Below are 16,464 nucleotides of genomic sequence, written 5' to 3' on the forward strand. Positions count from 1 at the left end.
ACTGATTTCGGATATGTTGGTTAGTTAAATGAAATGAAAACAAGACAACACACAGAACGTATTAGGGTATCGAACAAAAATCCAGGACTGGAAATCGTGGCCTTAATGACCTGAACGCAGGTAGGTAGGTGGTCATGCTAAATCGCTGCAACAAAAGCATACATTGAGCTCCGTACATAAAATACGGATTGGCAACCTGCATGTTACAGGGTGCGCTTAGCAGATGTACATTTTCTTTATTTCACTACCAATCCATATCTTCGCCACACCCTCAAACTGTCATTCATCTGAATGTTAAAATCTCTGCTTTTTTATTATAACTTCGTCTGAAACTCCTTTCAAGATGGCCGTTGATCGGACACCGTCTTTTCATAACTATGAGTTGTCTAGTGTTTAAAACTTCCACAAAATATTTACATGCACGCTAGTCCTTCCTCGAACTCTATAATCCCATACGTCAAAAAAAGAGGCGGGTCATTGAGGGTCTTTGGCTGTTGCACCTTCAGATAGTCTTGTTCAATTGGCCGTTGACAGGCAATTCCGGAATGGGGCGTAGTTTATTCCCTGATGTGTATGATGAGCTTCCGGGACTGTACATGAGGACCTGTCCTATTTTTTGTGCTTGAAAGATGGCTGCAGAGGGGGATGTTGAGTTGGAGCTCGAAACCGAAGAGAACTGCACCGAACGGCCTACGGAGAAGCCGCGCAAGCATGATAGCGGGGCCGCCGACCTCGAGAGAGTCACCGACTATGCGGAGGAGAAAGAGATCCAAAGCTCCAACCTTGAGACGGTGAGATTTTCTGTGTTAGGAGAAACAGGTTAGTCTCGAGGGAGTGAATACAAATAGTACACTGGGAAGTGTGCTTCTGTTGAACAGTGTGGGGATGGAACCAGTTAGATGATTCCGAGTCATGAAGGACAAGATACTCCAGTTCCAGGCATTTCTTTTACATATCATTATTTCTAGGTCCAGTGTTTTAGTTAATTTGTTTGTAGTGAACAAGAGCAATAACTCCAAAAATGTGTAAGATTGGTAAATTAAATTCCATTGGTGTAGCAGAATATCAACAGGCTAAAGGCGGCTTAAGAGCTACTTAGGCTACGTCATTCCAAAATTGTTTTTGTGTGAGTGTAAACAATTCAGTTCAGAGAGATGACGGCTAAAGTTTTTTGTTAAATAAAAAGTTTTGCCACACTAGAGATTAAAGTTTTGTCTTTTAAGAAACAGAGTTTCGGCTCACACATGGTGTGTACAGGAGGCAGCGTTATGCAAACAAGGGATGGCAGTTGTAAAAAATGCATTTCCTTCGAATGAGAGCTAATGCAACAATCGTTGCTAATCTATGAGAATATTACTGGGTTGAACATTTACGTTAGGCTTAATCTTGTATAATGTTTTTATTCTTTATTTACAGGCAATGTCTGTGATAGGAGATCGAAGGTCCAGGGAGCAAAAGGCAAAGCAGGAAAGGTAAACAATCTGGTCATGCAGGTTCATCTAGAGTTTTGAAAGTCATACAGTGATCATGTGCTGTGTTTTAGTGTTGATTTAACACAATTCTAAAATGGTATATTTTGGTACTTTTTTTAATCTACAGTTGTCCAGTTTTCAGGTTGGGTATTTATAGCACTACATAAAAAATTCTAAATTGAAGAGTTTGACTAGATTTGTGTAAAAGCAACATTAATGTAGAATTGCATGATTCGCAAAGTCGGAAGAATACTGTTTGGGGGGGGTGTAAATTATGTTGTTGAAAGATTAATTCTAAAAAAAGCTTCTAAATTTGCAGCAAAAAAATGCTGTGGAAATTTGAAAAATCAACCTGGATATGCCTTTCCAGCAGGGCCAACTTTTGGCGTGAGTGAGGTGGGCCCAGACCGACAATCTTCAGAGGGTCACACAGAGCTCTGTGCATGACGGTTATGCGAACAGCAGCTCCCCTCTCTCCTTTCCACAGCCTTGTCCATGTGCTTTTTCTGTCAGATTTGCCAGTTTTAAGTGGTTTTATTCCTTCGTTATCCTACCATAAACTAAATTTTTAACTCCCCATTAACCCCCTTCTTTGCCCTCCCTTCACCTTCATTCCAGCTGACACACATCACCAACCCCCTCATCAGTGTAACGCAGGTAAACTGTGGGTGATTTAGGTGGGCTGTGGGTGGTCAGAGTATGTTTGTGTTAAAGAGGCCATTCACTGCAGGGACTGACTGACTGAACACAGAAGGGGGCTCTGGTGCCTCATTTTATTAACTACCATCTGGTGACAAATTTCTCTCCAGCGGAATCTTTCATATCCAAGGTCGGCTCTGCTTTTCAGAGCATGTACTCTGTAAAGAGCTTGAGTTGCATATGTCAATGGCCAAGTTAATTTATCTAGGAATATAGTTTGTATATAGTTAAAGCAAAATGTACCCATCAAATTACAAAATGACTGTTTTTACTACATCTGCCTTAATTTCTGTAACCAATGCATAGCATAAGCCTTGCTTTGATACATTAGGTGGCTAACTTTCAGGCTCTGAGTTCCTAATAATAACCACTGTAAACGTGAAAGACTGCACTTTGGAGTTAATAGAGATTGTGTTTTTATGTTTTTTAGCTTGTTAACTGGAGTAGCTTATTCTGCTTGTATGGAACGTTTTTGGTGACATAGTCAAGTAGAGTGCAAATTGTTGCATAGTCAGAAAATTATTTGCGTGTATGTGAGGAGTTCGGTAAAGAGTTTGAAAGTGTCTCAATGTTCACTGCAACTCAGCTAAGTAAGTTGAGTTTTAAGATGGGCTTGGGTGGATTGTAATTGGAAATTTAATGTAACGAGTGTTGGGCAAAGAAGTTTGCAATGGACAAAGAAGAGGATGGTAGTGGTCAGGTCTGTTTTGCAGAATAAATTGTGGTTTCCTTTTGGTCAGAATGGGGGTTGGGAGCACACTGCCTCACAGTCTCCGCACAGTTTTCCCCTTTGCATCCTGGTAAATGCAGTACACAGTTCAAACTCACTTCAAAATTAGCTGGAGTTTTTCACCAAAGTTGGTGCAGACATTGCTGTATATCTCTAAACACGTGTTTCTGGGTTGAGCCCGTCATCAGTAGAGAGCAGCAGTATTGGAGCAAAGAAAAATCATCTGGGGTTGTTGGAAATGCTTCCACGTTTCTCTCAGGTCACTGTATCGCACACAGGTGCATCTCCAAAGCTCGTCGGCTTGCTGGCTCAAGGGAGCCTTTTGATGATGATGTAGAATTTTGTGTTCACATTTGACTTTAGACTGCAAAAACATCTGAAAGTGTTGTGGTGCCGGAAGCCAAGGACTTTCATGAGGAAACGCAATATTCAGTAGATGCTGAAACCTCTTGTGTGAGGGTTGTAATTTTGGGAAAAGGGAAGCATATTTCATAATTAAAGAGTCAAACCTATAAAGCTTTTCCCTCCTATTTGCGCATGTTTTGAGTAAAAAGGCTGCATCAGCATTTTGTCCAAAGATCCTAACTGATGAGATAAGACAATGGGTATGGTTTTTCCCAGATAAATATTGTAAAATAGTACTATAGCAGACTATACACCATGCTCTGTTCCCCATTTTGGGTTAGAGAAGTCTAGAAAAGGCTTATGAAATATATTCCAGATAGACTTTATCCTGCAGTTTTGTATTACACCTCTTCTTTTCAGGAGTTGTTTGGCATTCCGTAGTTTGACAGTTTGCACACACCATTATTTGTTTGTCAATCTAGCCTGACCTTTGGCCCTTATTAACTTGACAAATCTTTTAGCAAAAGAGCACAGGATTAGTGCCTTTCACTGCATGTTTTTAATGCTTATTTAACTGACAGAAACAATAACCTGACTGTTAGACCCTTTACGATTTTCATTCTCTGCTTTCAATTGCAAGTTGTTTGTACCCCACACTTAAATATTAGTTAACCATTTGGAAAATGATTTTCTTTCAGCAGTTTATTAAATAGACACTTTTCTCTGTCGACATCTTTAGTAGAAATCTTTTTGTTCTACAGATGTTGGCTAAGGTTTTCACCCAAATATTACAATATTGGTACCCATCTCCAAATTAATTCTCATTTGTGTTCTTTCATAGTAATAGCTGGGGTGCATAAGGGCAAAATACTTATGCTTAATACAAATCAAAATTAAATATCATTCATGAAACCAAAGTGTTTATCTGCCAAGCGTTACTTGCTATTAAAGTCTAACACTTGTGTCCACAGTTTCTGTGGTAAGACATACTCTTGGAGAACGGAAAACGTGCTTAATAGCTGATGAGAAAAGCTAGAAAGCTGAAATAAAAATACATTTTCTGATAAACGCTTCTTCTCTTTGCAGGGAAAAAGAGTTGGCGAAAGTAACTATCAAAAGGGAGGATGTAGAGTTGATCGTAAGTATGAAAATGTTAAATACATTTTACCTTTTGTGTAGCACCCTATTTGATTGATGAATAAGACCTTCAAGAAATGCACCATCAACCCTGCATGTCTCCAAGAATATGTGAAAAACCAGGTGTATAAGATCTTAAATCTGTATTTGATTGAATAGGTTTAAGTTTTCTGGAAGGTGCACTTTAAACGTAGAATGAAACCGGACATTAGCATAGTGCTTTTTAGGTCTCGCCTGACCCAGCGCATGCGCTGGTCTGGCGAGACTTTTTGAGAGTGCTCCAAAAAGTGCTACCAGGCCATCCTAGAGCTACAGTGCATGGGCGCACGCGCCGCGCTTGACCGTGATTACTTTCACTTTCATGTTTGATCGCGATCACTTTTGCGGCCCCATGGCCGCTTGGGACCTTATAAGTATTTAGTTATGCAACTGTTGCATGGCTAAACACTTATAAGGTCCCAAAGGCGAGACCTTTTGGCTATGCCAGTGCTTGTTTTAATCTATGTTCTGTAATTTTGGTCTTCGGGATAGCATAGTGTTGCACTTTATATAGCAGATGGGGTTAGATGGGCTTGTAGTGTGAAGTGTCTTTCAATAGAAAATGATCCTGTTAATACATTTATATACAATTCTAAACATGTTGCTTTATATTGGTCTCTTTCCTTGATTCCTTTTTAAACATGGACAGGCCTGTAAAAAATTATTCTATCACTTGCACAATTACATGTCAGTTCTAGTGAGAGTGCCATTGTGGTCAGTGGACCGTTGTAACAAAGTTCACTGAGCGCGCACACATTCAGAGTTGAGGTCATGGTTTCAACAGTTCTTTTATTTTTTTGGTCTCGTATACGCCCTTACCAACACATTTAGTCTCTGGCAGTTCCTGTCACAGCAGACCTCATCAGGGCTTTACATTGTTTAATTTTCCTAAGGCTGATATGTGAATTATGAGAAGCTTTCACAAGTACTCCATACCATTATTCTCAAGTTGTCCTACTCCTATGTATGGGGCTCGAAATTACGCTGTGGGCTGATAAATTCTTCTCTCGTATCTCGAGTACATTGTTCTGTATAATGTCTGGTACCGCAGTGTAAGTGGGCGCGATTGTGCGCTTTGGACCATTGTAACCCAATGCTATTTGGTCACTCAAAGAATAGTCTGAAATGTTTTCAATATTTGAAGACTCTGAATCGAAGTCTCGGTTTCACTTCTTGTGACTCTAATCTTTTACATATATATTTCGTAGTTAAAAAAAAAAAAAAAATTGAATACATAATCACTTTATTAAATAGTACTGGCCTATTCTGAACTGTATATTGTCTAATTATTTTCTTATCTGCACATAGTGGGAGCTTAATTCCAGCTGTTGAAAAGTGATGCTGTTTGTAGCTTAGTCAGTAAAACTTTTGGGTGATTTAATTAAGAGGCATTGTATTTTTTTGTTGAGGTTGCCTTTTCATGGCTGTTGTGGATATTCTAAAACACCTTCTGTTTATTTAGAGAAAACTGTATAGGTCCCGTAGGGCTACAGTAGAAATAGATTGTGAGGGTGGTTATCTATCCGGGGGCAGGATACCAATATACAGTGTCTTAAGACAATGTTGTCTATTGGCTCCCACTCTATTTGCCTTAGTTTTGTTGAGCTACCCAGACCCTTTTAAAGACCGCATACTCTTGTCTGAGAATGAGGTGTGTGCGTTTTCCATTTATGCTGTATGCGGCCGAATTTGTTATAATGGATTCCATTCAAATCAAATTGATTTAATAATAAATATGGAAAAAAACAATTAACGTGATGTTAAAACAAAGCTATATTTGTGGTACATCTGTCAATTAAAACCTAAGGATGTAGATACATACAAATTCTTGGTTATGCATTTCCAGAATTATTTAAAGTGGACATTTGAGATATAACGAGTCAAGACTTGTGCTTTCTTCTCTGTTGTAGTCTTTAAGCAGTTTAATAAAGATTTAGGTGGGCTCTCCCTGACACTGCTTTTAAAGGTATACAGTGCGATTGTCCAGAACCGGGTGTATATGGTTCAGAAATCCACTGTTTGGATAGGGAAAATCCCTGGTATCCACTAGAGGGATATTTTCTCAAACACATGTTGGCTCTTTCTGAGTCCTCAATGGAGAAAGTGATAATGCTAGAATTAAAGATTACATCCTGGAATACTAGAGCCATGTTTTAAACATTTACATATTTCATCATCATCAAGTCTTTATTTCGGCCACTGTGGACCATAAAAGATACAATAAATACAATAACAATTAAACAATAAAATGTACACAATAAAAAAGACATTTTATAGATGAATTATTATCTAACATGGAGTGATAAACTCATAAAACCAGTCTAAAAATATTTACAATGTAGATTTACCTAGTCATGAGGCGATTACGAATAAACCAGGCTGTAGTTAAAAATTTGGCTACGGCACATACAATGGGGGCAGACAGATCAGATTTTAGGATTCTATATGCAGGACGGTGTTCCTTGAAGCCTAGATTCCTGAGGAGTGGAACAAGCCAATATTTACGTGGCGTATTATATGCAGGACAAAAGAAGATCATGTGCAAATCATCTTCTCGGGTATGAGGGCAAACCTGGCAATTAGGTGTACTCTGGGTTTTGAGCCAGTGTTCTGTGTGAGCCCTCAACGGGAGTGACCCATAGCGCCACTGCAAATAAAGTTTTCGTGTTAATTGTGGGCCAACGTCATCAAGGACCTGCTCCAGATAGTAGTGGTCCTTGAGAGCGATGAAATGTATGGACAACGAGTCTTGGCGAAGAGATTCAATTGCTGCCTGTAACTTGTACTCGCGGTATGCGTCCGCCAGTGACCTACGAGAGATCCTTGTGCAGGCGCTCCGCGGGTCAAGCCACAACTCTGGCTTCCCCATCATTTTAAAAGTGTTCTTGATGTATTTAAACCAGGGTATTTGCAGCACCTTAGGAAAGCGCATGATTTCTTCTAGTTCTGCTCTAAGGAACTCCAAACTCTGCGCCAATACATCAGAGGCCTAAGTCCCAATTCTTCAATGATTGGTCTTAGGCCGAGATCCAATCTCAACGGGAAGAGCGGGGTATTTGATGGTAAGGCGGTCAGTTTTCTAATGAAGTTGTTCTCAGTTATCTGCAACTTCTGGCACGCAGCATAGCCCCATATCTCACCCCCGTAAATCACCGCCCCTCTAGCCTGAGTTTTGTAAATGTGGAGAGGTGGTCCTAATGGCTTATAGGTGGACCTAGATATCATCCTGGTTATACCACCAGTAAGTTGAGCAAGTTTTAGATTTACTCTGGTGATGTGCGTGTCCCAGGTCAAGGATTGGTTCAGAGTGACACCCAGATATTCAAAGGTGGAGACCCGATTGAGACTTTCTTTACCAATTGTGGGATTAGGGCGTGTTGAAGGGGGTGGGTTGAAGGTCATGAACTTGGTTTTAGTCGCGTTCACCTCCAAGCCACGGAGCTCACAAAAGTTGATGAATCCATCCAGGATTCTCTGGAGTCCCATTGGTGATTTTGAGAGCAGGAGGGTATCATCCGCAAACCTAATTGCGGGTACCCTCCTGCCGTTCAACACTGGGGCATCAATATAGCTTAGCCCTGTCAGAAAGTCTATAACACCATTCACGAAGAGGCAGAACAGGGTCGGTGCGAGCACACAGCCCTGTCTGACCCCCGTGTTCACGGGGAAATCCTCTGTTAGAGTGCCTCCCTTTCCACACCTAACTTTAGCATAATTACCCTCATGGAGTCTCATCAGCATAATTAAAATGTCACCCGGAACATCTAGATCTTTGAGTACTGTCCACAATTTGGCACGGGGCACCAGATCGAATGCTGCCCGTAAGTCAACAAAGACCGTATACAGTGTTCCTCTACCCACAGTCACAACCTTCCAATATAAATAATTAAATCGGAAAATCTGGTCTATTGTAGAAACGCCCTCTCTGAACCCAGCCTGGTATGGGCTCAATATGTCCCTCTCTGCAATCCTGGTTTGGAGACGGTTCAATAACAGTCTACCAAACAACTTCTGTGGGACATCTATTAAGCTTATTGGTCTATAGTTGGAAGGGAGCAGAGGTGATCCCTTTTTAAATATTGGGACAATCTCTGCTCCCAGCCAAGTATTCGGAACCTCCATGCCGCCCAAAATGGAATTGAATAAGCACAGCAAATATGGCGCCCAATTAAGTGGTTAGTTTTAAATAAGTCACCAGGCAGACCATCCAGACCAGGCGCCTTGCCTAGTGCTAGCCTATCTATCGCCTCGTGTACCTCCCTTAGTGTAAAGGAGTGGACTTTGGTTACCTCGATGTTAAGATTGGGCATCTCCATTATATTTGAAGTGCTGTATAGGGATTTAAAATGATTCCGCCAAGCAGTAGCTGAAATATTTGGTTCAATTGCGTCTGGTAATGTGTCTGACCCTGTGTTAACAAGGCGCCAGAATAAGCGAGAATCTCCTTTTGCTAAACTAATTTTTAGTTTCTCCCACCTACTGTGCTCCCATTCCTTCTGTGCAAAGCCCGTCATGCGTTTGTATGCAGAACGCCTGGTCCTAATAGCCTCAGTCCCATGGCCCTCTTTCAGTGCAGCCAGAAGGCTCGAATTGGCCTTTCGGCATGCGGAGTTGTACCAGGTGGGAATGGGTAAGCGTTTGGTCGGTCCTTCCTGTGTTGTAAAAAGGATGTCTGATAATGCCAGGGTTAGGTCTGTGTGGAGTGTCCCCCCACTCCGTCCAATTGTCAGGACAATCATCTTGGTCAGAGAGTTCCAGAGCCTTGGTCAGTACAGGAATTGCCCGGGCGTAGAGATTGGGAAGGTTCTCTGGGTTTGAAAGTAGTCTTTCCCATCTCACTCTCCGTCTATTATTAGTTAGTGTTAGACCCGTCCGAAGGGACGTGGTCTGCTCCCTTGTAGCCACATAGTCGTGAATAATATATTCTGCTTCAAGAGCGCGATGATCACTATCCACACCTGGCAAAACCCTAAAATCTTTGATGGAAGACCAGGATGCTAGGGGAACAAGAATCTAGTCCAGTTTAGATTCCCTCACACCCCTGCTGTATGTGTGTTTTGGGGGGATGTCAGACTTTTTCCTGCCGTTACAGGCCCGTAAACCAAATTTTAAAGTTAGTGTCGTGATTTGGACCGCAAGTGGTGTCCATGCTTTTGGTCTTGGCGCCTCAAGAGTGGGTATAGACCAGAGCGCATCCTCCTCGTCGGCCAAACCATCTGATAGGCCAAGGAGGGGCTCGTAGTGACAATTAAAGTCGCCACCAATTAGATAGGGCGTGCCCACAGGGATTTCGCTTAGAACTAAAGCGAGTTCCTCTATAGTACGGGATTCCTGCCCGTTAGTTACTGGGCGGGAATAAACATTTACCAACATAAGTCTTTTAGAGTTGGGCCAGTTTAGTACTACCACAAGGATATCCTCTGTGGAAAGCGGATGTAGGGCAGCACTACAGCCCAAATCTGCCGCTATCCATGTTGCCAGTCCACCCGAGGGTCGACCTTTTCCTCCCCATTTAGCTAACATGGTAAATGCTTCATATCCTAGATATGTCACCTCGTCACAAGCCCAGGTTTCCTGGAACATACAGATGTCCTTACTCCTAACGAAGGTGTTCCATTCTGGACAATGCAACTTGTTGACAAGGCCCGCCACATTCCATGATAATACTTTTAAAAGCGGGGGGTTGGAATCGCCAATGGGTTCATCTGGATCTGTGGTATTACCCAGCTCAAGTATTGAAAGAGTACTCGTTACAGAGACAGGAGCTATGGGAATCACCACCTCAGCCGGCGGGATATCTAGATATGAAGGATTGTGGTCTACCGGGGACCTAGCCTCAGCCTTCGGAGGGATGAATTCCTTTGTTAGAGCAGGTGAAACACATTCCTCTTCACTACTTGTGAAGTCAGTCAATCCACCCATTCTAAACTCCCAAATCTGTTCTGCGTGGGGAAGTAGTCAAAGTGTGATGGGTCAGTCATGTACGGGATACTCCTTTTCCCAAAGCTCCGCCTTCTACCTCTGCTACATACGAGTTCCCAATCAGCCTCTCCCTGCCCTTGTGCTAGAGGTGGATAAAAGAAAGATAACGGTAAAGCTTGGATTGTGGTTCCCCTGTCACGATACGGCCAATTACATATATGGGAGACTGTTCTAGGGTCCCTAAAATTGACCAAGACACAATCTCCCTGTATTGATTTCTTTAGGCCACCCAACCATTGGACTCTTCTTACCATCAAAACCTGGCTACTTAATCCAACAGGGAGTGGTCTGTTGATAGTAAGCCAGTTGATGACCTTATTTTTAAGCGATTCAACAGACTCTTGGGTTGGTTCTTTTAAGGCAGGGATACCTGCTAGAATTACAGTGTATGGGCTAGCCTCGGGAGGTAGGTTGATGGTCATTAGTTCCCCACTAGAGCTTTTATTCAGGCCCTTGGTGCCACCTGCAGGCAAATTTCTTTTTGGGGTTCTATTTTGTGCTAAATCAGTAACTGGTGATTTGGGTGGAAGCGGCAGGGTATTGGGTTTTGGGGGAATGGTGGCAAGATTCAAATTAGAGGCTGAGGGGGGTAACTAGTTTAACGTGCCACCCGACACAGTAACTGGGGCAATAGCGTCTTTTACTCGAACAGTTGCTAATTTGGTTAATTCGCTAGCAACGCGATTTAGGGAAGTTTCAATTTTCCCCAAACGTGCTACCAAAGGGCTAAGAAGACGCTTCATCAGATTGTGAATGTCTAAAAGTGTAATATCCTCCTCCCCCAAGGTTGGACCAGTGTTATCTGCTTTATTCGATAGGAGATTAGGTGACAAAGGCCCTTTAGTTTGTAGTATTGTTTGAGGTTTATTAATGGACTCAGGTTTCTCGGTCTGTGGCGCATTTGGTAATTTAGCGTTTTTGCGTTTATTCCCCCGAGACGTCTGGGGCTTCTTGCTATGCTTAGGGATGGCTCCTTCCCTCATCCCTGCCCCATTGTGATCAGGAAACGTAGCCCCTAAAGTGTTTTCCTCCCTACGATGTGCTAGGGTGTTCAAACTGGTCTTAGAATGTAGGGGCTTGGATTGGGGGAGGGGGAGAGACAATATACTAAGGTCAGCCTGTGATAAAATAGAACATTCAGAATTGGGAGTACCAAGTGAGAGGGGGGATGGCAATCTAGCCAAATCTGTTGTTTCCTCTATACCCTTACTCCTGTCCATTTGTTGGCTGACATCAAGTCTCTGGGTCGGGGATGATGCGGCAGCTAGAGGACCCAACGAAGATCTCCTTACCCATTCGATTTCTTGGGAGATGCGTCGTTCTAGCGTGGTAATGTCCTCGATTAATAGTGTTCCAGCTTTGGCAAAGTACGCGTCCAAGGTGCATTGGGAATTCCCAGCAGCGCCCTGTGTCTTGCTTCGTGTCTCCCTCATGGCCATAATATCAGGGCAGACCACAGACAGACAACAGGAGGCACAAGAGGGCGTAATATCAGAGTGACTGCCCGAGACCGATCTCAAACGGCCCGCTCTTTGCCCCGGGTTACGTCCCGCGCGCGTACCGCTAGCGCGTAGGGACAGTGAAGATATTAGAAGGAGGGAGGGCGTGGAAGAGGCGGGGCCGGGAAGAGGAATCGGGTGTGCAGGAAGAGTTGGCAGTATGCACCCTGGTCCTCGCAGTCCCGTACTATCAGCCTCCCCGTTGGGTCCCTCAGGTATCAGCAAAGCGTCCTCGCAAATCAGGCCAGAGCGACCCCAAAAGCGTCCCCGCGCTTATCAGCGGCAGAAGTGAGCAACCAGCCCACGAGCGGCACCCGCGAAGCGGGGGCCGCGAGAAGTTGAATCAGTCCGCAGCATCCTCGGGAAGTAAGTAGCAACGAACTCAGTGGTATTCCAGCACTTTATGGGAAAGCGGGGAATCAATCAGTGGAGGCGGGGCCGGGAAGAGGAATCAGGTGTGCAGGAAGAGTTGGCAGTATGCACCCTGGTCCTCGCAGTCCCATACTATCAGCCTCCCCGTTGGGTCCCTCAGGTATCAGCAAAGCGTCCTCGCAAATCAGGCCAGAGCGACCCCAAAAGCGTCCCCGCGCTTATCAGCGGCAGAAGTGAGCAACCAGCCCACGAGCGGCTCCCGCGAAGCGGGGGCCGCGAGAAGTTGGACTAGCTCCATGCAATAAAAAAATGCTCCCCATTGTCTTTAACAGAACATTAAATAGTGATCTAAAAGTGGCCTAGGGTATAAGGAAACGCATTACAGTAGTGAGAGAATATGTACCAGAACACTGAGAATCTAATAACACATTTTAACCTGGTCTAAACTGGAACTTTGAGCCCTAGCTACTGAGGAATTTACAAAACATGATTTGATTTATGAGGATTCAACAAAATCATCAGCCATGCTTAGTGCTTCCTGGAAGATGGATGGTGTATATCCCTACCTCAGTGCTTCCTGGAAGATGGATGGTGTATATCCCTACCTCTACCATTTTCCTAATCAAGAGTTGAGATAAGAAATCTTAAAATTCTGGATTTGATTACACCCTTTTAATGCAGCTGTGCCTTATGAGGGAATTGTTGAAATACTTCCATTTTGTTGTATCGTTTGTTTTTATGGAGTCTTAAATGTTAGTATTTAAAACAGTTTTTTAAATTAAATATGGAATCGGATCACAAGTATGTAGCAATGTTTTTTAGATTTGGCATGTGCAATGGGATAAGATTTATAGGGTATTTAAAAAAAATACTTGTGATGTGCAAGTATTTTATTCCTGCAATGCTTATAAACTTCTTGGAATAATATACTGGTGTTTTTAACCCCTTCGCTGCCAGTCCCCTATGCCACGCTTTTTTTTTGTTTTTTTTGTTATATGGGTAGTTTGCGCTTAGCCCCCCCCCCCCCCCACACACCTTTTTGTCAACGTAAGGTATGCACACCAAATGTGCGTCCTTTTCTTCCAACGGATTCAAAAGGTACCCAGGGTTTGTTGATTTCCCTGGAGGGGACCGAGAAATTAGGCATAATATAGAAAACTTTGGGGGTTTTTAGGTCTCGCTGAGTCAGCGCATGCGCTGCTCTGTGAGACATTTTGTAAGTGGGTTTTGAAAGTGCTACCAAAGGCTTGGCCTCGCTCCGCCTCTCCAATGCAGCGCGCCTTGCTCCACCCCTCCCCGACCACAGAGCACGTCCCTGTGATCGCTTTCACGGACGCGCGGCTGCGTCGCATTGTTTAGCTGTCTTCCTCGTGCACTCCCGGTCTCCTTGGTTGAGAGCATCTATGTGTGGCCAATGCTTGTTCTTCATTAGAATTAAATTTGTAAATTTGCATAATACGTTGATTTTTGTAAGGTCTAGAGAATGCCAGTGGAATTTGTATTTTGTACTGTTTTCATTTGTATCTAAACAACCCACTCTTCACATGTTTCACATTTTGGTTGACTTTTTCTCACGCTTTAGCATGTTGTAGGAACATCACTTACCAGTTTCCATTTTTGTTAAAGAACAAGTTACTTACCTTCGGTAACGATGTATCTGTAAGAAACCTTAGTTAGTTAGATTCCTCACCTTAGAATATCCCCAGGCGTCAGGCTGGATCCGAAAAGATTTTTCGTCAGCAATACCCCTTGCGCGTCGCTAGGCGTCGTCTGCGGCTCGGCGTCGTGTCCTGGAATGATGTCGTCGGAGTACTTAGACGCCGCCCTCGCGCGCTGACGTCAGTTCTTTTACATAGCTTTCCGCGCCAGGAATGCAGAGCCATGCAAGAGACCGACACTGGTGCCAAAAAATCTAGGGCCCTGAAAAGGATAACCTTAACCCTAGATGTCAGTTTGCAGAACGGGGAGGATGGGTGGGTCGGTGAGGAATCTAACTAATGTTTCTTACAGATACATCATTACCGAAGGTAAGTAACTTGTTCATCTGAAAGAAACACGTTAGATTCCTCACCTTAGAATAGATACCCCAGCAATACCAACCCTGTTGGTGGGTCTGCGAACCAAGATCACACCAGAAAGTCCTGGAGAACAGAACGGCCAAAGAAGCCATCTCTCCGGACTTGGCTGTCCAGGCAATAGTGCTTGGCAAATGTGTGCAGTGAAACCCACGTCGCTGCCTGACACATGTCCCGCAAGGGAACTCCCCGGCCCAGGGCAGTAGTAGCTGCTGTGGCCCGGGTGGAATGGGCCCTCAACCCAACAGGAGGGTCCTTTTCTGCCAAGGAGTAACAAAGTTTAATACACAACACGACCCACCGTGAGATGGTCCGTTTGTGTACTGCTTTCCCCTTCTTAGCTCCTACGTATCCAACAAAAAGTTGGTCGTCCACCCGGAACTGTTTGGTGCGGTCCAAATAAAAGGACCGCGCCCGTTTTGGGTCCAGATGGTGGAGCCTCTCTTCCTCTTTTGAAGGATGCGGAGGCGGAAAGAAGGTGGGCAGCGTGACAGATTGCCCGAGGTGAAAGGGGGTCACCACTTTCGGTAGAAAAGAAGGACGAGGCCGGAGGACAACTTTGTCCGGATGAACAGAAAGAAAGGGGGGCTTAGATGACAGAGCCTGGAGCTCACTCACCCGTCTAGCCGAGGTGATAGCTACCAGGAAAGCAGTTTTCAGGGTCAGAAGACGAATGGGACAATTGTGAAGAGGCTCAAAAGGAGCGCACATCAGAAAAGTCAGAACAAGATTCACGTCCCACTGAGGCATTACGAAGGGGACAGGAGGGAACATGTGAGTAATGCCTTTGCGAAAACGTGAAACAACAGGGGACTTGAAAAGAGAAGGCTGATCAGGAAGCCGTAAGAAGGTAGAGATTGCAGCAAGATAACCTTTCAAGGTGCCCAAAGCAGAGCCCTGCTGGGCCAAAGAAAGAGTAGAACCTCAGAAAGAGGGGCGGAAAGGGGATCCACAGCCTTTGCTGTGCACCATGCCACAAATTTGTTCCACTGGCAGGTGTATACCGTCTTTGTGGGGGGACGCCTGGCTGCCAGAATGACATCACAGACTTCAGGAGGCAAGTTAAATGGCATCAACTGCCGCCGCTCAATCTCCACGCATGGAGGTGGAGGCTGGACAGGTTCGGGTGGAGGACCGTCCCCTGCTGCTGCGACAGAAGGTCCTCCTGAAGAGGCAGTTGTATCGGGGGATCGATTGACCTACTGAGTAGCTCGGGATACCAGAACCTTCGTGCCCAATCCGGAGCCACTAAGATAACTTGGGCCCGGTCATGCCTGATCTTCTTCAGCACTCTGCGCAGAAGTGGTATAGGCGGATAGGCATACAACAGACCGCAACTCCACTCACGACGAAAAGCGTCTTCGAGCGAGTGCTGCCTTGGAAATTCCAACACGCAGAACTGCTGACGTGCATTCTCTTCGGTGGCGAATACATCTAACCAAGGCTCTCCCCACTGCAGAAAGAGACCTTGCGCCACGTCCGAGTTCAGACGCCATTCGTGATTCATCATGCACCGGCGGCTGAGTTCGTCTGCTCTGGCGTTCAGAGAGCCCGCCAGATGCTGAACCACCAGGGTGATGCCCTGGTGTTCCAGCCATGTCCAGAGGCGCAGAGCCTCCTGACAAAGGCTCCACGACCCCACCCCGCCCTGTTTGTTGCAATACCACATGGCGGTGGTGTTGTCCGTGAACACCTGCACAACACTTCCCCGGACAGAGGGAAGGAAGGCTTTCAGTGCAAGCCAGATCGCTCTCCGCTCCAAAAGGTTGATGTGGAGTTGAGTCTCCGCCGGAGACCAGAGTCCTCTGATCTCCGCCTCTCCCATGTGGCCCCCCAATCCCAGGAGGGATGCGTCCGTCACTACTGCGTGCTCTGGTTGGGGTAGGGAGAGGCATCTGCCGCTGACCCAATCGCGGTCCGTGAGCCACCACTGCAACTGTTTCGCAGTGCCCTCCGAGATCAAGACCTGGTCGGACAGGTTGCCTCTATGCTGGGCCCACTGAAACTTCAGTTCCCACTGCAGAGCCCGCATGTGCCACCTGGTGTAATGCACCAACAGGATACAGGAGGCCATCAGCCCCAGAAGCCGCAGCACCAACCTGACTGAAACCCAG

At 44.9% G+C, this 16,464-nt stretch overlaps 1 protein-coding gene across 1 annotated transcript in view; it reads left to right on the plus strand.

The window, feature by feature from the left end:
- Positions 1 to 481: 481 nt before the first annotated feature.
- HYPK (huntingtin interacting protein K) overlaps positions 482 to 16,464 on the plus strand; it is a 31,809-nt gene continuing 15,826 nt past the window's right edge. The window contains exons 1-3 of the mRNA XM_085644358.1: positions 482 to 791; positions 1,417 to 1,472; positions 4,333 to 4,384. Coding sequence (XP_085500484.1) covers positions 630 to 791; positions 1,417 to 1,472; positions 4,333 to 4,384 — 270 coding nt within the window. The 5' untranslated portion in view covers positions 482 to 629. The remainder of the gene's footprint in view (positions 792 to 1,416; positions 1,473 to 4,332; positions 4,385 to 16,464) is intronic.

The sequence above is a fragment of the Triturus cristatus genome, chromosome 3_1 (assembly GCF_964204655.1).
Source record: "Triturus cristatus chromosome 3_1, aTriCri1.1, whole genome shotgun sequence".
Classification (NCBI taxonomy): Eukaryota; Metazoa; Chordata; class Amphibia; order Caudata; family Salamandridae; genus Triturus; species Triturus cristatus.